We start from the raw sequence: 22,623 nt of genomic DNA, 5'->3' as shown, positions 1-22,623 counted from the left end.
AAAAGGCTTACGAATGTAGACGGGTCAATGCAAAGGCCTTGGTTGGTTTTGTCATTTTGTTTTCCCTGAACCGTTGTTCTCTAAGGAGTTTGACTCTTCTCAATATTGTGAGTGTCCTCAATCTGACTGTCTTCTTGAGTGATGTTGAAATGTGTTGCTTGTCTTTCCACCAATGAAAGGGCTGTAAAAGACCACACTGATTCATTCAGCTGTCCTCTGGCAGTACTGTATGTGAAAGTCCGTAACAGAGCAGGACACGCGTCCCATTGTGCTTTGCGTTCGAGCATTTAAACACAACTCTGCACGTGCTTGTTGCTTCAAGGCAGGAGAGTGAAAATCAAGGAATCATTTTGTTTAATTGTAGGTATAGACAAGTTAAATCAGGGTTTCTGTGGGTCGTAAAATGTCTATTGTGGGTCTTTAAATTCATTGAGTTGTGACATTAAAGGTTGCATTGCAAAAAATGAACATCTTCCTCGGTACTGTTTTCCGATACGCATATCTAAACGTCTTTGATCATTTTACATTTGCCTCTCAAGTAAAAGCAAGTCTTGAAAACATTTAAAGGATTAGTTCACTTTAAAAAAAAAACTTTTGCTGATAATTTACTCACCCCCATGTCATCCAAGATGTCCATGTCTTTCTTTCTTCAGTCGAAAAGAAATTAAGGTTTTTGATGAAAACATTCCAGGATTTTTCTCCATATAATGGACTTTACTGGGCACCAAACGGTTCAAGGTCCAAAAGACAGTTTCAGTGCAAACTGCAAACTGTTCAAATGGTTTTAAACGACACCAGACGATGAATAAGGGTCTTATCAAGCGAAACGATCGCTCATTTAAAAAAATATATAACAAAGTTTAAGTTTTATAAGCTCACATGCTCGCCTTGCTCTGTTCTGTGTAACTCTCCTGTTCGAACTCGTTCATCAAAATGAACAAATCTTTTTCCGAGTCAATTCGTTCATTTCGGTCGTTAAATGAATCAAATGACTCGAAAAAAGATTTGTTCATTTTGATGAACGAGTTCGAACAGGAGAGTCACGAACGTGCATCACAGAACAGAGCAAGGCGAGCATGTGAGCTTATAAAACTTAAACTTTGTTATTTATTTTTTAAATGAGCGATCGTTTCGCTTGATAAGACCCTTATTCATCGTCTGGAATCGTTTAAAGCCCTTTGAACAGTTTGCAGTTTGCACTGAAACTGTCTTTTGGACCTTGGACCGTTTGGTGCCCAGTAAAGTGCATTATATGGAGAAAAATCCTGGAATGTTTTCATCAAAAACCTTAATTTCTTTTCGACTGAAGAAAGAAAGACATGGACATCTTGGATGACATGGGGGTGAGTAAATTATCAGCAAAAGTATTTTTAAAAGTGAACTACTCCTTTAAATGAGTTTATACTTAACCCATTGGCAGATATTTGTTCTCGTTTTACTTATAAACTTATTTTGTAGTTGTTATCCAGAAAATGCATCTTGATTTAAGAATCCTTATTGAGTTGCGCTGGAAAACGAGACAAAAATACAGGAAGAACATTACTTCTGTGCAGTGTGATCAGAAGATATAATACAAGTTATTTACGTGTTCTAGTGGTTTGGAACAGAGCTATTGAATCTACACTTTTTGCAAAATGAATTAAAAAGTAATGGATATCTGTTGGAAGTTGCGTTTTCAAACTCTGAAGTGTTGCTAATAGAACTCATTGTGTTCCTTAAATTTTCATTACTTGGTCTTAAATTTGCCTTCATAAAACCTGCAGAAACCCTGTTCATGCTAAGCGTTAACGTGCTTCGCTACGTCTAATATCATGATTGCATTCCTTCCTAGAATAATACAGTACACAAATCGAATCCTTCCATCATGGACCCGTACGCCAATCAGATATTAGCTTACAAATTCTTCTATGAACATTGAACATTTATGAGTGGTTTTAATTGACTGAAGCTCGCTAGGATAGCGATGAATGAGTTCAGATGGACAGAATTCTTTAAATGAGATCAAAGGGAAATATCTCGATTATTGAGTAATAATTTGATATATGCAGTACATTTCTTGACGGTGTTCGGCAATAAAAGCCTGTCTGTGGTGTTTGTTTTCGGAGTGTAAAGCTGGCTTATGTGCATGTTGCTGTTGCGTTTAATGTGTTCTTTTAATTTGGGCAGGAATGGAAAGAAATGTGGCCCAGTGCAGCCCCTGTATGAGAACTTTCGTACTAAGGTGGGACATTAATGAAGAGGGAAGTGATTTATGAGGAAGTAGTGAAGTGGAACAAGGTTTGATAGAGTGAGGCGTCTGAGCTGGAGTTTCTTGCATGTGTGTTTAGGACTGATGAGGGTTTGATGACGATTCAGAAAGTTTGTGTCCACATCCCTCACGGCGAACAGAGCTTTCCGCCAGAATGTCTGCATTGATTGTGAGCGTTGTTGATTTTCCAGTGGTGTGATGTGAGATGCTGTAGCATGGTACTGTTGAGCTTGAGGATGTTCTTGTGTTTAAAACTGTGATGTAGTCCAACCCAATAATGTTTTCTGATAGCACAGCTGTGGTACTGCGGGAAGGTTCGCTGTTTGTGTCATTCACTGTCTTCCAACTTTAGATCATTCCTTGCCTTTTCCCCCCATTCCTTTTTCTGATTTGATTTATTTATTGTTTGAAAGAGAGAGAAAAGATTATTAATGCCACTACCTGATATCATTTAATAGGCTTGTACTGCTGAATGTTTAGTTTTTTTGGTGTTCAATTCTGTTTGTTTGCCTCTTTTATTACCTTTTTTTTTATTTATCAGAGAATAACTTGAACATTTTTCAAGATTTTGTCTCTTGTTTTACATTTTCTGATTAGGTAACATTTACAATTTCAATTTATACTGAATAGGGAGATGAAAGCACTCATTTTGTATTTCCTTGTTTGCTCTTTTATTTTTGCTTTTTTGACTTTAGATAAACTGATTTGTGATTTTACGACTCATTAGGATAATTTAATCATACTGTGACGCTGTTCATCCATTTCATTATCTTTAATATGCACTTTTCCTCAAGACATGGAGAGGCAGAGAATGTTGTTTATTGGGCCGGTACCTTGCATGTGAAATGCGTTCATTGGGAATACTTTATTTAAACAGCAGAAGGGCCTTTGGCTTTGGCCAAATCAATCATACACTTTTGGAACTCCATATTTTAACACTTGGCTTTGTATCTGCCTGTAGTAGCACTTTCATACCCATTGCTCTTTTTATATAGCTCAGCATAAGGAAATAAGGTCCATGCTTTGAAAAAAAAAAAAAAGAAGAAAATACTTGAAAGCACAGATTCGCGCCTCATAGACCTCATGCTACTTTACTTTTCTGAGTGATTGTGCTCTGTATATGTAACAGCGTGGATGCAGATAGACGTGAAACGCTGCCAGGAGACACAACCTTTGCCTGGTGACACAGACAGACTAATGTTTCCCGAGATTTCCTAATGCTCTAGTGTTGTAGAAAAGCTGATCTGTACCAGTGTCACCACTTCAAGAGTTTCAGAGGACAATAAACACCCAACCTAAAGTCATTCTTCCCTGAATCCTGAACTAGTGTGAGGAAGGGACCCATGGAGAGCCATCCCTCCGAAGCGCACCTCAGCGTGCCATTGCTGCTACTGTTTGTACTGTCTACAACAGACTTTCTCTATATCGCGCTCCTGGTAGTGTATTATGAATGAGCATGAATTGTAAAGTATTTATTTAAAAACAAAAGACAAATCTTAAAAAAAACAAAAAAAAAAACATTTTATGTCCATGTAGCTTTAGAGTTTGTGGCATTTCTTGACCTTGCTAGCTCTGTCATTAGATCCATGTTGAGAACTAGTCATGTGGTTAAGAATTTTACATGGAAGGGATTAACACGGAAAAAAAATATAAAAATAAAGAAAAACTGTATTACCATCCATCATATTAAATGATAATTTAAAAAAATATTTCCTTGAATACAGTGTAGGTCCCACGCGGATGTGGAAAGCTTATCTGCAAGAAACTGTTTTTGTACACTGTACATCCTAGTATTTTTACACGTAAATGTATATGATAGGGATGCACATTATTTTCCTTCTTACAGACTGCTTAAATAAAGCACTGTCAATCTGCTTTGGGCTGAGTCGTGTCTGTTTGACTTAACATTCCTGATTCATTACACACCTCAGAACCGGCTGATGGATTTACAATCAACATTCAGATGTTAGGAAATCATTTATAGATATTTGAATTTATAGTTTACAAAAAGTATAATAAAAAAAAACACATTAAATCTATCCCTGTCATACAAAAACACATTGAATAATAATAAAGGTCCCTGTTTTAAAAAATAAATAAAGTTGACTTTATAAATAAAGTTGACTATATATATACAGTATATATATAATATGTCAACTTTTTTATTTTTTAAATATAGTTTAAATATATATATATATAATGAATAAAATAAATACATAAACGTAGTACTTCAATCGTTGATATATGGAATGTGTCATCACTGTCATGATGATTGAAGTAAACTTATGGGAACAGAAGTGATCACATGACCCCATGAAGATGCCCTCACGTGGTCAGTGTCCATTCTTTTCTCAACATGCACCTGGGGAGAAATGGACACAGAAGAAACACTGCACTGTACCACTATAATCATCTCAACAGAAGAAGAAGAATGAACCACACTGTCTTCTTCTATCTCATGCCGCTTTCATTTAGGCTACTTCAGATCATTGGCCTTGTATAATCATCTCTCTTGCGGTCTGAAGGCTTCAGTGTGGCGGTCATCGAGGCAGCATGTGGGTGTTCATAGACAAATGCTCAGAGGGAGAGTCTGAATTACTAACTCGTTCTAATAACAAAACAACAGCATGGTAGTATTAACAGAGCCGAAAGCGCCGGCGCTTTGCGGAGCATCACTCCATTTGCAATAATCTCCAACGAATGTCAGCATTCTGCGATTCGCTGTCTGTTGCTGACGTGCCTCTAGCAGCAATCTGGATGAGCATCTGTGGGCGCCTAGTGTAGCGTGATGTGCAGCCATGACTACCAGCTGCTGTGGTGCTGCTGCTTGTGTGTGTGTGTGTGTGTGTGTGTGTGTGTGTGTGTGTGTGTGTGTGTGTGTGCTTCTCTCTCTTAGAAACACATCCAGGTCAGATTTCACTACAAAATCAAACGATTAAAAAAAATGTTATATCCAGCATAAATAAAATAAAGCCTATGACCACCGCGTTTTTAAAGGCATTACCTTTTTGAATTAAATAATACATTATCAGTAGCACTGATCACTTTGAGGGGGGAATAAATTTATCCCCACCGGGGATAAAAAATAATTAAGCAGAGGCAGGGATACATTGACCAGAAAGGGGGAAATCCCACGCATCCCCCCCCCCCCCCCCCCCCCCCCCCCCCCCATTATTCCCAATGATTATTCTTATTAGATGTGATCACTCTCTGTAATAGAGGTATTTTGCACTATATGACATTTTAAGATAGTTGTATTACCTATTAAATCATAATAACTGTACAACAAATACTACCATCATGTAGATACAAATAATATATGAACTCTTTCCAGTTTCCACGCCATTTATGACAACGCATCTCCGCAACCGCTACTATCCATGTTTTCATTAATACGGTAGGGGCGCTATTGCGCATCTTCTGAAAGAGTACTGACTCCTGATCAACATAGGCGTCAAGCGAAGGAGAAGCAGAACAAGTGATCATCGAACATTAAACAGCATAAATCAAAACTGCCTAACGTTCCTGAATGAAATGTCGACCCAGGACGAACTATAGGACTGTGCAAGCTTTTGGGGAGTTGATGGACCCAATCTACATTTTGATCATCTTACTGAATCCCATCTGGACGAAGTCTTTGACAAAAAACCAACAACCCAGAAACTGCTCTGAAAATTTTGATTTCTTATTATACTTACATTTAAGTGTTGATAAAAAAAAGATGCATGAAGCTCTAGTATGTTGTTCTTTCTTTTGATATATTGCATGTTCAGATATTCATACAACAAAATATTCTGGGGGCCATGAAAGTTTTCTGAAATTGATTTAAAAAAATGGTGGCGCTGAATGCCATGTAACTTAAAAAAAATGCTGGCGAGCTCAATTTATAGTTTTGCATAGCATCAAAGTGGTAGTTGCGTAAGTTAGCTGACAATGGAGGAACAGAAATCTCTCAGATTTCATCAAAAAATATCTTCACTTGTGTTCCGAAGATAAAACGAAAGTCTTATGGGTTGGAGCGACATGTAAGGGTGAGTAATTACTGACAGAAGTTTCATTTTTGAGTGAACTAAGCCTAGTAAAACTAATAAAAAAGAGAGTGAGGTAAGATGTAAATAGCGAAACATTTAAAACATGTCAACTGTTTTATGATAGAAATGTTCCAAGCTGGGGTTTTTTTTTGTGTGTGTGTAGTTTTTTAATTTTTCTCCAATGGCATTATGACAGATAGTGGACAGATGACAAGAATTTTTTTTTTCTTCTATTTATTTCTAAAAGGGACAGTGTACTTTAATCAACATTCATGAACCCAAAGGCTAATTTTCATTGGTAGTCCCTTTGCCAGATGTTATTAGGCATAAAACATCAAATAAATGACAACAACAATAATAATTTATTGACCAGAAATTATAAACAACTCTGTATAATACAGTTAAATGGCACATGTTATACAATAAGTTAATAATAACAAAAAAGGGGGGGAAAGGACATGGTATTGTTATGACAAAAGTTCTGAAACGTTTTGACTTGAACCTGCATCTCCGTGGCTCAGCATGTCTGAAACGTATGGCATGTGATGTGTAAGTACTTTAGAAATAATATATCAATGTAAAGATATTAGTTATAATTGAATCTACAATAATGGGAAGAATACTTGCATTACAGTATAAGTAAGCAGTGTAAAGGGGAGACTGACCTGGACCTGCTCCTGCATGAGCTGCTTCTGTCTGCTGAGGAGCTGCAGCACCTGCTTAGAGCTGGCCTGACAGTGCTGGTCCAGCTGCTGCAGTCTGACAAAACACACACACACACATCCAGACTGAGCTTCAGAGAGCTGGCTGCTTTTCAACAGCATGCTCGGAATTTTGGGTTGTTTGTTGAGAGAAGAGCAGAATTGGTAAGCGATTTCACAGAAAATCTGTCAAAAATCTTTTGTCTCTTAAAGGGTCATTTTCACAAAGTGAACATTTTACAGAATATCATTAACTTAAAAGGGATGGTGCACCCAAAAATGAAAATTCATCCATTATATTTCATCTCCCCCTCCCTCCCTCCTTGTAACACATAACATTGGCAATGTATCAGAATGTCTAAGTTTCTTTTCCATACATAAGTAAATACTGGAGCTATTAATGTTCCATAAAGTCACTTGCCAGGGAAATCAACCTATGAATGGCTTACTCTGTCCACATGGAGCAACTACAGACCGCATATATCATTTTTATGTGAAATGAAAACAAGGCTGTGCGGGATAGTCTTTTCAATGGTATGCACTGTATAAAGGTCCTACCTAGATCATGCCATTTTCAGAACTCACAACTGTTTTATGGAGTTTTGGACTACTTTTGGAAAGATGTTACAATCAGCTGAACAATAGGTATGTTGTTAAACAGTACAATCCGTTGAACACACTGTGATCCCTCACAATCCCGTTTTCATTACTGTCAGAAAAGAAATATGGTGCTATACTGACTAAGGTTTAAAAAAAAAAAAGACATACAAATGACACAATTCAGTATTATGTTCATGTTCTGCTGTACAGGATTCCAACAGAAGTGAACATGGAGAACATGGGCCTCCAGCTTCTCTGGTTGACTAGTGGCAGATCTATTTTTAAACCCTTTCTTTTTCTCTCTGTCTGGTGAAGCAGTGTTTCTGCCTTTCACAATAATTGTCATTCACCTCTGATTCCTTAAATCCCATTTTATTTGGGAGTGTGAGCAGAATAGTTCTCCTGACTGCACCAGACAGCTTGTTCCTGTCCTCGGGCCTCAGTCAGTCTCGAGCGCTGTTCTTTTGTCATCCTTTGATTCCTCTGCTGGCCTTCCTAGCGTGATCTCAGGGCTGTGGTGGGCATCCTGTCCCATGCTCAGGCCCTGCTGTTTCGGGAGCTGGCGCCACTGCTGCCGCCCACCTCCAGAGTCTGGCAGCGCTCTGACACTGGCCCTAACCTCCTCCACACACTATTTAGCTCCAAATGTTCTTCTGTATTAGTGCACTCATCCAAAACTTTATTTTTGCTCTTCTTCGGGTCTTTCACAAAGTACCATTCATCTGCCATTGTTTACCGAAATAAGAAATAGAATAACAATAAAAACTTAAGAAGTGAGAGCCGCAAGGACATCTCAATTATTTGTAAACCCGTTTAAGCTCTGTTAGTGGACCATCTGCTTTTTTGACACAGGGTTTTCTTTTCGTCTCGAAATGCATGAGATTTATTGTTTGATACTGATTCAGTATTAGTAAAAAAAAAACAATCATTAATATGTAGCTAGAAAAACACCCTAATCACTGCAAGAGAACATGCATAAACTCTATGTGCAGACATATGGCATGACTTATTGTTGGAGTTATATGACATATGAGTTGTATAATGTATATGACTTTGACATCTATGACTCAGATAAAGATTTTTTAAACAAAAAATACAATGAGCTTATAGATCCAAGTACATGACTTTACAGCCCTCTTACCCCATAAGAAAATGATTAAAATCAATTTACAAATGTTAAATGTAACTAAATGTTAATATACACAGTATACTAACGTTCAAAGGTTTGGGGTCAGTAGGATTTTTTTTATTATTAAAATGAACATTTTTATTCAGCAAGGATGCATTAAATTGATCAAAAGTGACTTAATAAATACAAAAATGTTAAGCAGTGCAACTGTTTTCAAAATTGATAATAATAATAAATGTTTCTAGCACCAAATCAGCATATTAATGATTTCTGAAGGATCATGTGACTCTGAAGACTGGAGTAATGATGCTGAAAATTCAGCTTTGCATCACAGGAATAAATTACATTTGAAAATATATTCAAATAGACAACAGTTATTTTAAATTGTACAAATATTTCAAAATATTACTGTTTTAACTGTATTTTTGATCAGCCATGATGAGCATAAGAGACTTCTTTCAAACACATTAAAAAATCATGCAACTCCAAACTATTCGTTATTAAACTCATAATAACGGTAACGTATGGCTCTAATAATATTGGAGTATTTTTCAAAGCAGTGAGGAATTAAAAATATCGTCAGTATTAAACAAGAATGAATGGAATGACTATTAATACCTTTTCACGTTTACGCAAAATCTAATTATAATCCTGACATAATATCACTAGGGAAATAATGAATATATTTTTTGGTGAATCTAAAAGCAAAGTTTGCTCTTTATGTGGAGAGTGTCAGTATGTTGAATGAGTCCAGTAGAATCAGCTCTGTCAGAGCACTTAAGGCAGTTTGTGTAATTCCCTCACCTCACACACAAGCCATCTGCAGCACCTCTGCACCTCTGGAGACATTAACCTATTATACAATCACACCACCCTTAATCAGCAAATGTTAAACGCCTCTCAATCTCCCCCATATTTATCTGCTTTACAGCCACTCAGGGAAAAGTCTCGAAACCGTCCAATGCGCACGACCCGTGCTCTTGTTCAGGGCCATGTTAGTTTGTGTTTGACTCCCATAAACCGTCCCAAAGAAAGAAAAAAAAAGAGAGAGAAAACTCCCGTAGTCATCTCTGAAGCTGGACTCACAACGGGAGTCTGATTAAATTAGAAGGCTGTCCAGCAGCTAAGGCTGCAAATCCAATAACCTCCCTCCATTTACTGGCACGCAACTTAATTAGGTTTTTAATACAGCTTAGTGCATGGAGCTGGGCTGAGCTGGCCCGGCCTGGACACTGCTGCCTCTGCCCGCTACTGAGAGAGCTGGAGAAGGGTTTTAAGGGAGAGGAGAGCTTCCCCGCTGACCCTGGTGAAAGGACACCATCTGCTGGCTCCCAGGCTAACTGAAGCCAGATCAACACGCAGACACGGGTAACCCAACTGATGCGCTGACAAAAGAGCACTTAGGTAACTGTTTTGGCCATTTACATATCTATAAAATGCCAATTAGTTCAGAGAATACTGGCTTTTGTGTGTAACTGACTTACCGGGGGGAAATTAAAAAAGGTATGCAAGTAACTTAGAACTGTTCCTGCAAATAAAACAAGACTGTGCTTTTGAAATTGTTCTAAAAATGCAATATCTTAAAGTTGAGGTTCTCAAACTGTTCAATCTGAGTACCTAAACCTACACTGTTGGGGTTGGTAAGATAAAAAAAAAAAAAAAAAAAATACAGTAAGAACAGTAATATTCTGAAATATTATTATAATTTAAAATAACTGTTTTCTAATTTATTATATTTTAAAATGCAATATATAATTGTTGTTGCAAAGCTGAATTTTCAACATCACTACCCCAGTCTTCAGTGTCACATGATCCTTCAGAAATCATATGCTGATTTGCAGCTCAAGAAGCATTTCTTATTATAAATGCTTGTTTCAAGATACTTTGAGAAATAGAAAGTTCAAACAGCATTTATTTGAAATAGACACATTTTGTTACAATATAAATGTATCCTTGATAAATAAAAGCATACATTTCTTTAAAATTACTTGATATAGAAAAAAATCTTACCAACCCCAAAATTTTGAACAAATGTAATTTTATGCTTGTGTCACCATTATTTTTTATCAAGTGCTTTTATTGTCTCACTTCAGTAACATAAAGCACTGTTATGCACAAGTGTCACTGGCTAAAACAGAAGTCCAGTAGTTATTTAGTTCCAATGAAATAAAACTAAAAACAAAACAACAGTCTATGGATTGCCAGCTCAAGACAGAATTGTAAAAAAATAAAATAAACATTGAATGCGACTCCCAATGCAATAAATGAATATTTTGGTAAATATAAAACTTTAGCTCTATGGGCGAATCGAAATCAATGTCTGCGGTAATGGACAGTATGCCTCAGATGCCCCTGAGTTTATATATATATATATAAAGGTTTACTTACAATGGGAATTTTGTTAGATGATAAAAGTAATTTTGTTTACCATGTAAAAACTTTTTTTGGTGTAAATTCTCTGCAGGTGATGAGGCGCTCAGTGAGTTTGTATAATACGAGTGCGCGAGTGGCCCGCAGTGCCGCCACCTGTACAGCTGATGGACTGGACTGAAGTTCCTCTGCTCGTGTGGCCTGCTGTGGCCTCAGGGTGTGTGATTTTTCAGAGTGATGTTCAGTGCTTAGCATCTGTTTAGCGTCGGCCAAATGAATTGGCAAGAAGCAGTGAATACACTCTCAGCTCTTGTGAAAAGACAAAACAAATCACAACTGTCAATTTTTGTCTTTTTAAAATCATGACATACAGACCCCCAAAAAATGGTGATATAGAAAAAATAGATATCAAAATAAAAATGTATTTAATATAAATGAATACAATTTAAAATGTAAGAAAAACCCTGGAAGGCATCTCATGTGTGAAGAATGGTTTCTGGACAGTGCAGCTACACAAATAAAACCATTTATCTCTTTTAAGATATTCTAATGAGAACCAGGCTCACTGAAACAGCAGAAATAACAGTTACTTAGTACAGCATATCAGAACAAACGAGGCAGGTTTAGTTCCTTCAATGCACAAACAAACCAATAGAAAAAGATCTCAACAAATGGAATGACAAATCACTAAATCCAGTGAATTTACGAGGCTCGCATCAGCAGCATGCTGCAGATAGTGGCGGGAAGGGGTACGCGAGGCTTGGAGGGAGGATAAGCAGTATAGAATATATGCAATCTGTCTTGGCTTGCCTGGTTAAAACAGGGCTGTCAGCGGCAGCGAGGACACAGTCCCTCACTCCTCCATAAACCCTCCTGCTCTGCCAGGGCCAAACACAGCTCCACTGACCGCAAGCCTTGGATCTCACAGCCCTAATCTGATAGACTCACCAGTGTCTTTTGTTGCACATGATCTCGGCTCCCTCTGTCTGTGTTTTTATTTACAGATCTGATACGGCACTGGATTCAAATATAAATGTTTCTTTGTCTTTGTACTTTGTACACAATGTTATGGCCATTAACACCAGTTAAAAGTTTTGATCTACTAGACTCCATGCTACAATAAATATCTGCTGTTAAAAGATAAAAAAAATGACATTCAGCTATACAACATATGTGATGTCAGTTCCCTACAAACATAATAAAGTTTGTTACCACCATCAGCTTGGACATCCTTGCGAAAACTACATAGGGAGCTTGAGAAAGGAGCTAAGTGAGCACTTTTTGATGTTATAAATGGGGTCTTAGCGCTGGATAGGAAGCGCTTGGATGCACCACAGCGTTTTACAGTTCGCATGCCTTGGGATGTGCCCAGCACCCGCGTAAGCAGGAGCAGTAGAGCCACCGCTCCACAAGGCTCTGTCAGCAGGCCATGGAGCTGTTGCCCCCAGCAGTGTGGGCCAGCTGGCCCAAGAAGACTAGAGGAAAGAGGGATATTAGGGTGGAGAGGCTCCCTGCTGCCCCCTAGCTGCAAAACGAAGAGTGCAAATATGTCTGATGTTACAACATGACTTTTAAATATAGAGCATCATTTGTTCAAACTGAATTGAATGTGTCAGAAGTATCTACTGAATGTGTTATCAGAGCAATCATTGATTACTGACAGATCATTGATCACTCAGCCCAGAAAGTTATGCGTGCTTCTGAAAATGCAGATATCGCTGTAGAATAAGTTCTTACTGTACACTGCCGTTCAAAAGCTTGAAGTCAGTAAGATTTGTTTTTAAATGAATTAATACTTTTATTCAGCAAGGACGCATTAAATTGATCAAAAGTGACAGTAAAGCAATTTATTATGTGAAAAACTATTTTTATTTGACATAAATACTGAAAAATGTGTCACGCAGTTTCCAAAAAATATTAAGCAGCACAACCGTTTTCAACATTAACATTAATAATAAAAAAGCATTTTCTTGGGCACTAAATCAGCATATGTGGATCATATGACACTGAAGACTGGAGTAATGAAAATTCAGCTCTGTCATCACAGGAATGAATTACATTAAATATATGAAAATAGAAGACATTTATTTAAAATTGTAATAATATTTCACAATACTACTGTTTTTACTGTATTTTTAATCAAATAAATGCCGCCTAAGTGTGCATAAGAAATTTCTTTCAAAAGCATTAAAAAAACTTTCCGTCCCCAATTTTTCAACGGCTGTATGATGATGATTATGATCAACAGGATAAAAGAGAGATTAAATAATATCCTTCTCCTTATATACTCTGAAGAAATTGTGAGCAGTGCTTCCACAATAATTAACATAGTAAATCTTTTTTTAACACTTCAGTGAGAGGGTTTCTATTACAGCTGCTTTGACATTGTTCTATTTTCTCACTGTCATAATCTATCTCTCTCAAATGGGAAAGCAAAAATAGTATCTGCTAGCTATGGTCTCCACTATAGAAGTTTACCCTGCTAAAGTTCCAAACACAGAAATGTGAAAAGACTCTATAGCCGCACCTCTGTGCTACCAAGCGGCACCATTTAAGGCTTCATTCATGTCTGTAGAATTGAGGTTTGAGTTGGCTGTTGAAATTGAATACTTAGGTCAGAGGTTTTGAACAGTTCTGTTTGAGAATATACAGTTCAACAATATCAAACACAAACGACTAAAGAGAAGCTGGAAAGATATAATATGCTCCACATACATTATTGCAAGCTTTGGGTCTGTCAGCAAAGTTCAGATTTATGGTTAAAATCTGTTGTGTTTACATACTCACTTTTAAATAATGCCACTTGAAGCACTATTATTATATACAAGACTTGTTTGATTTAAAGCAGAAGTCCAAAAAATCTTTTTTTTTTCTTTCTTGCAGACTGATTAAAAAAATGCTAAAGGTACATCTGACCCAGAAAAGACAAAGATCAGCAAACGAATGCTAAAGAAAAAGTGACAAGCCTCATCCACATCACACATGCCATCTCCTTAACTCTTTGCCAACTTCATTTGCAAGTGAAAAGTATACTAAGCTGTTTTGCTTTCGGGAAAAGCAGCAGCACACACACAGTGTCTTAAATGCGTGTCCATGTGTGTGTAAGAGAATGATGGGGTGGGTGGCAGGGAACCAGATGAAGCAGCCCTCGCCTGAGGCCCAGCCATCTCCCCGGCAGCAGCGCGGCTGTTCTCGGACATTTGTTCCATCGCACCATCTCCTCCAGCCTTTTCAGCAGCGCTCCAGCTACCGCTACACATGGCTCTCCATCCACGCTCCCCTCCGCGCACATCCACACGCCACTACCATCTTTCTTTATGCTGCCATATGGCTGACAGAAGCCTGTAGATTTAGGCACACATCTGCGTATACGCTACAACACTCCTTTAAGGAACAGGAGCGTGTTTGCTTCTGTGTGTGTTGGTGAGAGGGAGTGATAATTGGTAAAGACGCTTATTGGCAGATGCGTGTTTGTGGGGCTGAGTGGAGATGAGAGAATGTTTGAGGAGCTTGTGTGAGCAGGGACTCGGCGCAGGTGAAATTTTGGACAAATAATCTAATCAAGCCGGGTTTTATTACTACCCAAAATCAGGGTAGCTGACTAAATTTTTTTTTTAAATCAACAAAGACTTCTTTTGAACGTTTAAGTGGATGTTTAAGCCGCTGTAACTAGTCTTTTTAAATAACCTTCGAATAACTTCCCTAGTTCCTAAACATAGTTCTGCGGTGTGACAAATAAATTCTAAAATGCACAAAAAGTAATATAAGTAATGTAAGTCCATAAAAGCAGAATGCATAATAATTATAAAATAATACGCAAAATGCTGTTTAAAATCATTTAGCCTCACTATAGAATGCCATGCCGCAGGACCTGTCATCTTACTAAAAGCTTTTCATGTTAAATACCCATTAATGCTTTCTGAAATTAATTTTGAAATGCCATTATAGAAATGTCCATGATTTCCAAGCTTAGAAATGAATAAAAAAATTCCCTGTTATTTCCATGGACCCCTGCCTGCCTACTTATACGATATTTGTCACCCACAAATGCATCTGCTTTCAAAAGCACAAGACAGTTAAGCAGTAATAAGAATTTACAACACATGTTGTTTAGCCTATATGAATAATAATAACATTAATACTATATTTAATACTAAAGGCATACCTGAGTATGGCTCAAATAGCTAATTAGGTACGTTCATTAAAATCATCATTTTCTGTTTATTCTGCCATAAATTTCCATTAAAATGAGAACAGTAAAAACTGTTTTCTTACATTATTTACAAAACCATTTCTAATTACATTCTTCATCAATACACTCAAAAGTATATGTTTTTTTATTTGAACATAAAGAGAGTCTTTGCCTGTATTGTATGTTAATGAGGCAGACAATATGAAATGAATCAGTAAAATATATATACTGTATATATAGTCTGATTACTACATGCCAAAGTGGCTTTTACCACACTAACGTCAACTATCTTACACAGCAGTGAAGCGATGCCCAAAATGCATTTATGAAATAAAAATAGGATTGATACGCATATGTATTATTGATGTTCTCCATAAAGCCGAGGCTATTACGCACAATCGTTGGCCAACACTCAAAGCCTTTCATATATCACTGGCCCTAATCTCTAGGCAGAAAATATGCGAATACCACGTGGAAAATAAATAAATAACTTGCAGGAGTGAAACATTGTGTGCCGAAAACCCCTGTGTTGCTTGGCGTTGGCTCGAATGGTAAAAATAAATCAAGCTGATTTTCCTAATGTTTCATGCGTGCCACGCTGTTGCAGCTCTTCGCAGCACAGATTGTGCGCCCGATCAAGAATATCTGAGGTGGGGCCCCGGCTATTTGCATGTATGCCGAAGCCATTTGCACCAACTTATTAACACGTACACCTTAACCCACGGGCGGTGGGGTGAAGTGCCCTACAGAGCAGAGACACCCGGGGCACTGAAGACGCGGGAGGGACCAGACCTCTCAGTTTCTTACTCAGAGCCGAGGGCTGAAGTTTGGCTCCGGCACCTTCTGTCTTACATACCAACAGCAGGAGAAATGTGTGTGTCAGCGTTGCAATAAACAAAGCATGCAAACAGCGAGAAAGAAACGGTGTGATGCGGTAAACTCTCACAAATAGATTTTTCTCTATTCTGGCCAGCACATGAAATTGTTTTATTTGCCCTCTTGCACGTTGAAACTTTCTCTTTGTTTTGAATTCTTCTCAAAAGATTAGCTTTAACATTAAATTCATAGAGGATGGTTCAAAAGATGCACAACAAAAAAGATTGAATCATTTGACAATCTCTAGCTTATACATATCTTCTACGGTAAACATAACTATAAATATTTCACACATATAGATTCTTTCTAATCGCTCAATCTCACCTCTAAGCTCGGTCTGTGAGCTCTTGTGAGAAATGTTGCGTAATTGCAAAGGTGACAAACCATTTTAACAGCTCCAGTTATGTGAGGAAAGCTCACTTACATGCCCACACGGCACAACTATCTAAAAACAACATGCTTTTCATTACGAGGCGGCAGTGGAAACGTAACTTTTCTCTGTAGCTGCTTCTCTCTGGTTCGAGGAGGTGGATATTCGCTAATATGTAAAGTTGTGGAGGAAACAGAAGGATGTTGTGCTCCCAGCAGAAGCTCGGTTCAGGCTGGAGGTTCTGTGGATACACCCACACTCACTCACTCGCCCACATGCTGGCTCGGGCGGTGTGCCAGACGCCCCTCAACCCTACACTCAGTGGCCACATGTGCCCCTGCCTGAAACACGCACACACGCAGTCTGAAGTGTTACGAGTGCACTGCTTACATGTATCAGATATACAAAAAAAGCCAGTATCTGATTCCAGTTAATATTATAGACATATTGAGAGGTTACAAATCTACAGCCTGTAAATCCAATCAATGGCTTCTTGAAGAGCCAGCCTTATTTCAGTCTGACAAAATGTAATTCCTGATGAACATACACTACCGTTCAAAAGTCTGATGTCAGTAATACTAAAACTTAATAAATTAATACTTTTATTCAGCAAGGAACCATTAAACTTAGCAAAAGTGACAATGAAGACATTTAGAATGTTACAAACAATTTATATTTCCAATAAATGCTCTCTTTTAAAAATTTTGTTCATCAAATAAAAATAAAGAAAGTATAAGTTTGCACAAAATATTAAGCAGCACAACTGTTTTAACATTAATAATAATAAAAAAAATCAGCATGTTAGGCCCTATTTACACCTGGTATTAAGATGCGTTTTGGTCGATCGGATCACAAGTAGACGAGGGAGACACATTCCCGTTAACACCTTGTGTTTTAATCCATCTCTTTTGTCCACTTTCAACCACTTCTGTCCAGATTTCTTTGAGCGGAGGGTCTATGGGCAGGTAAATGTATGTGTTTTTCAGATCTTTCGATCTAATGAATGAAATAAGCTCACGCAATTTACATATGAACGCACCTGGAGACGACAGAAAAACATATGGGGAGCATCGACTTTCGTTTCTATGAGTGTGTGTTAGAAATCAGGAATGGTGAGAGAACATTGTGCTTGGTATGTTTTCTCTTCAAACCAAACTTGGGTCTCCAGCCAACAAAGTTTAAATCCCGTCTGGCTAACGCACTTACCATAATGTTTACACATTAGGTCAGTAGGTGGAGAGTAGGCGTCTTTTGTGGCTGTTTGAACACATTCGACCACATAAGTAAGAATGTGTTTTCGACTACCTCTGGAAGTGGTCAAAACGTTTTAGACCCCGTTTACACCTGTATTTAGCATCGTCCACTTGTGATCCGATCAACCAAAACGCATCTTAATACCAAGTGTAAACAGGGCCTTAGAATGATTTTTTCATGTTAGAAGGATCATGTGACACTGAAAACTGGAAAAATGGCTGCTGAAAATTCAGTTTTGCCATCACAGGAATAAATTAAAATATATGAAAATAGAAATCAGTTATTTTAGACTGTTTTTTCTGTATTTTTGATCACATCCTTGGTGAGCATAAGAAACATTACAAAATCTTACCAACCCCAAACTTCTGAACAGTAGTGTATTTCAACCTGTTTTGTTCATTATTCTTCCACTAATTCATTGAGCTCAATCTAGTTTGTGATTCTTTCTCATGCCTCCCATTAGATTAAGGCTTTGAAGGCTTTGTTCAGACAGGCAGCAAAAATCTGATTTTTTTATTGCCGTATCCAACTAAAATATGGTTTTGTTTTTTGTAGTCAGAACAGCATAAATAAATGAAATCTGATGCTAACAAACCTGGACAAACAGACGAAAATGTAACCACATGCAAAATTGACAAAGACCAACTGGATTTGTGTGCAGTGTGAATAAAGCCTGAATATTACATTTTTTGCTGAATCGAAATGTCATTGAAAACCTGCGAATCATGAGTAAAATTGATTCACAGACATCCTAAAGATTCACACCCCTAATTGCTGTTGGTTTTCAAATGTACTGTAGTGATGCCATGGTGTTATACACTACACAAGCTCCTATAGGGACTGTACATGTGTGGACTTGAGGTCAGTGCTGCAGGTGTGTGTACCTCTGCTTCATGCGCTGGTGCATCCTGCCGTGCTGCACACACTGCTCCTCCATCTCCTCACAGCGACCTCGCAGTTTCTCAGTGCTCTCCTGCAGGTGCTCTCTCTCCAGAGACAACTGCTCTATCTCCGCTCTACACACACACACACAAACACACGCTTAAGTTTTAGAACCCACATTTGGTTGCAGTTAAATAAAGCTATAACTCTAATAATAAATCTGCTTTAACTCTAATAATACTTGAACTGACATTAGATCATTCAGCCCTCAAAAACAGAGTTTAAAAGCAGCAGCTTACAGAGCCTGAACAAAACTGCACATTTCACAAAAACGGATCTTAATGGACAGTATATGGACAGTAGATGGATCTTAATACACAGTATATTAGTAGTACTATCAGTTATCAGCTGATAAAAATATTTTAATATTATAAATTCAGGATTCACTCCCATATTTAAATGCAGCATGTATGAGGGGCTATCAGAAAGTAGCAGAGAACCATTTTTTCTTCGTTTGTTTGTTTTTCTACATTTATTGAAAAGAGAGTAAAGAAAGTAAAGGAAAATATAGCAGCAAGCAGCAATTATCGGGGTCCAAGCACCAATGGCCCATGTGGATGATTAGCGATCCAATTGAATTGTATCTTATGATGTGGTTTTTCCATCTTGAATATTCACTGAAAAGTAAGGTTTGATGGGATGCAGTGTTGTTTTTGGCAGCCCTTTTAGTTTTAGTTTTAGTCTTAGTCTTAGTCTTTTGGACGAAAATGCTTTTTAGTTTTAGTCACATTTTAGTCACTTAAAAACGTAATAGTTTTAGTCAAGTTTTAGTCGACGAAAACAAAAAAAGGTTTTAGTCAAGTTTTAGTTGCCGAAAACGCAAAAAGGGTTTAATCAAGTTTGTCAATTTTAGAAAAAGAAAAAAAAAGTCTTTAAAAAATAGAGAAAAAAAAATGCGGCTGTGTCAAAATTGGTATCGAAGTTCAAAAATAGAAAAGAAATAAAAGTGCCACTTTGCAATCTGTTAAAAAAAAGAAAAGAATAGAAATCCATTTGGCAAGACAGGTCTATTTATCCCTGCATTAGTGGCTGCAATGAGCCTGTTTTGAATTGCACAATTTCTCAAAAGTCATGCTCAATGTTCAGCTGAGATCTGTACTTTGTTTTCAGTGAAACTGAAACAGCTGAAAAGCCCATCTCACAGAGATATGATGTGGCAAAGGGAAGAAGAATGCACACAGCTCTGCCTTTAGCCTACTTAAAAACGTGATATATATATATACATATATATATATATATATATATATATATTTTATTTTTTATAAATAGATAAAATAGACATAACTGTGTTGATATGGGATTAAATGATGGGTAGTGTATGGGCAGTGTATAAGAAATAAACTAATGATTAATTACTTTAATATTCCTTTGTTCCGATCAGAGCATGTGAGCGGAGACCGCATTTCTGAATATCCCTCCGCTCGCTCATTCAGCTCAGGGTCGCGCGCTCAACACAGAATGGCCTGCTGGTTCGAGAATATGTGGAATAAGAGCTGCCTCCGACTAAAGTTTTTATTCTAGTCGACTAGTAGTTGTTCATTTAAGCCATAGTGGACAAATCGCCCCTTTATATTAATTTAATTACTTAAATAGGCTATATTGATATTGATATTGAGCGTTATAGCCGCACGACCGCACGCATAAAGCTTGTCACAAAGAACCGGCAAAAGTAATGATTATGAATGTGTAAAAAAAATAGCAAGGAGACATTTAATTGTTTATTAATAAACCGTGTGGTCGGGTTTCGCTGCAAAGATGAATTTGACGATGCGGACTCGGCATGAACGAATAAAGATAAAAAGGCATGAAACGGAAAATTTTCTCCCATTTGGAGGAGACCTGTCCAGCCAGTGGGGCGCGCCCCACACTTTGAGAACCGCTGGATTATACTGAAACTGAAAGTATGTCCATAAATCATCTCGTCGTTTCCGACCACCAAGCCCGTTTATTGGCTTCCCCGCCATGGTCCTTCGAAGATGTGTGGTGAGTGACTAGCCGCAGCCGCAGGTGTGTTGTTGTGTGGTTCTGTTTCATTCCTACTGACCGCCAGAGGCAGTGCAAAGCACTAGTGGATAATCGCTGCGCCAGCTAGATAGATCGAGAAGAATAACAACAAAGTCACGTCATGACGCAGACCGAGACGCGAGGATATAACCCACAGCGACTCGGTGCCCAGCCTCTTTCGCTTTCTCGCTTTTGATAGGTCGTTTGTTTTTCACGCTGTCCCGTGCAGCTTACCTGAGTTGCGAGGATTCGCCCTCCCAAGCTGTGACAGCGCGCTCTACACTATCATCAGGACGGATATCTTGGATTATTTTTCTTCACTACGTGAGTGCATGCGAATATTTGTTGTTGTGTCGGCGATACTCTGTGCTTCACGGTACTATCCGGTGGCTGGTTTCGACCGCGCTTAGGTTGCGTTCACCGCAAACCTATAACGTTATATCTGTTATATCTATATCTATATATATTTTATGTTATCATGTCTCGCGGTTCTATCCGAAGGCAGACTTGACTTACGTTACGTTATTGTGTTAGTCATTGAATGCCTCGCGGTTCTATCCGAAGGCAGACTTGACTTTTACGTTACTTGTGAGAGCGTTTCATGTTATATAATTTTCGGTTCTATCCGAAGATTTTTTCGAACTGCTAGTGGGTGTTATTACAGTTTTAAGTGCCTACGGTGCTAACCGAGGACGTTTTATTGACAGAGTCATGGATCATAGCTCTCTCATCTCCATTTCAAGTTGTAAGTTGTGTCCGAATACGCTTCTTCCCGACGACGGACACGATCGATGCCCATCATGTTTAGGCGCTCAACATCTGAAGGAGGCCCTGACTGATCCGTGTTTGCATTGTAGTATGCTACCGATGTCAGAGAGACAGCTTCGCCTTGCTGAGTTAGACATGAACTCGCCTGTTAGCCTCACACAACAGCCGCGACGCGCTCAAAAGCGTCGCGCGTCAGCAGCTGCTGGCGCTCCGCCGAGCAAGAAGAAATCTGTACAGAAAGACACTTCAGAACACTTGTTATCGAAGACTGTAGCTTCTCTCTCTTCAGAAATGATGGAGATGAAACGTCTTCTTCAGTCTTTACAACCCCCAGTGTCGGCCCCACACACTGAAAACACACCAGTGGATGAGAGTGATTTCCAACCTCCACATGCTATAGATTTTGACGCTCTCTCCATGAGCGCATCTAAGTCACATTTTCTTGATGGAGAATCGGTGGAACCTGCCATACAACCCACCCTCCCAAACGATGTTTTTTCTAACCTATATGCTACAGGTGGTTCGAGCGGTGGTTCTGTACACTCATCGGGCGCAGGCCCATCTGCTCCAGACGATGTGTTGTCTGTTCTGCAGATGGCAGTGGCTCGTTTGGGCCTTGACAAATCACCTGTCCAACCCATTCAAACCAATGTGTTCTTCAGACAAGCTGCTGATAGTAATGTGTTCACAATGCCACCGTGTAAGGATTTTGTGACAGAATTCTCTAGTGCACTTACCATTCCCAATGTGCCTAAGAGGAGGTCAAAGACAGCCCGCACTCTTGCCGCAATGGCTGAGGCTGACTCCATTGGGGTAGGACGGGCTCCTGAAATTGAACAGCCAGTTGCAGCTTTGGTGGTATCACCAGATGAGGCTCTAAGAGGCAATGTACGCTGCCCGAGTGCACAATGTGGACGTACTGACACTTTATTGAAGAAGGCATACGAGTCGGTAGCCTATATAACTCGAGCTGAGAATACTATCTGCCAGCTGCTTCTTGCCTGCAATAACACAGTAGAGTCAGCAAGCGTTGACGCTTCTACATTTCAGTTCTTACAGACGGCTCTGTTGACTATGGGTCATGTGACTCGGGAACTTGGGACACTTTTAGCGACCCTTCTAACAGCCCGACGTCAGG

At 38.6% G+C, this 22,623-nt stretch overlaps 1 protein-coding gene across 1 annotated transcript in view; it reads right to left on the bottom strand.

The window, feature by feature from the left end:
* Positions 1-6,622: 6,622 nt before the first annotated feature.
* sdccag8 (SHH signaling and ciliogenesis regulator sdccag8) overlaps positions 6,623-22,623 on the bottom strand; it is a 50,691-nt gene continuing 34,690 nt past the window's right edge. The window contains exons 16-18 of the mRNA XM_056238397.1: positions 18,656-18,787; positions 6,945-7,038; positions 6,623-6,805 (exon numbers count right to left, since the gene is read on the bottom strand). Coding sequence (XP_056094372.1) covers positions 6,797-6,805; positions 6,945-7,038; positions 18,656-18,787 — 235 coding nt within the window. The 3' untranslated portion in view covers positions 6,623-6,796. The remainder of the gene's footprint in view (positions 6,806-6,944; positions 7,039-18,655; positions 18,788-22,623) is intronic.

Source organism: Rhinichthys klamathensis, unplaced genomic scaffold (genome assembly GCF_029890125.1).
Source record: "Rhinichthys klamathensis goyatoka isolate OS25496 unplaced genomic scaffold, OSU_Roscu_1.1 h1tg000522l_1, whole genome shotgun sequence".
Lineage (NCBI taxonomy): Eukaryota > Metazoa > Chordata > Actinopteri > Cypriniformes > Leuciscidae > Rhinichthys > Rhinichthys klamathensis.
This window is presented reverse-complemented; position numbering and strand designations above follow the sequence as displayed.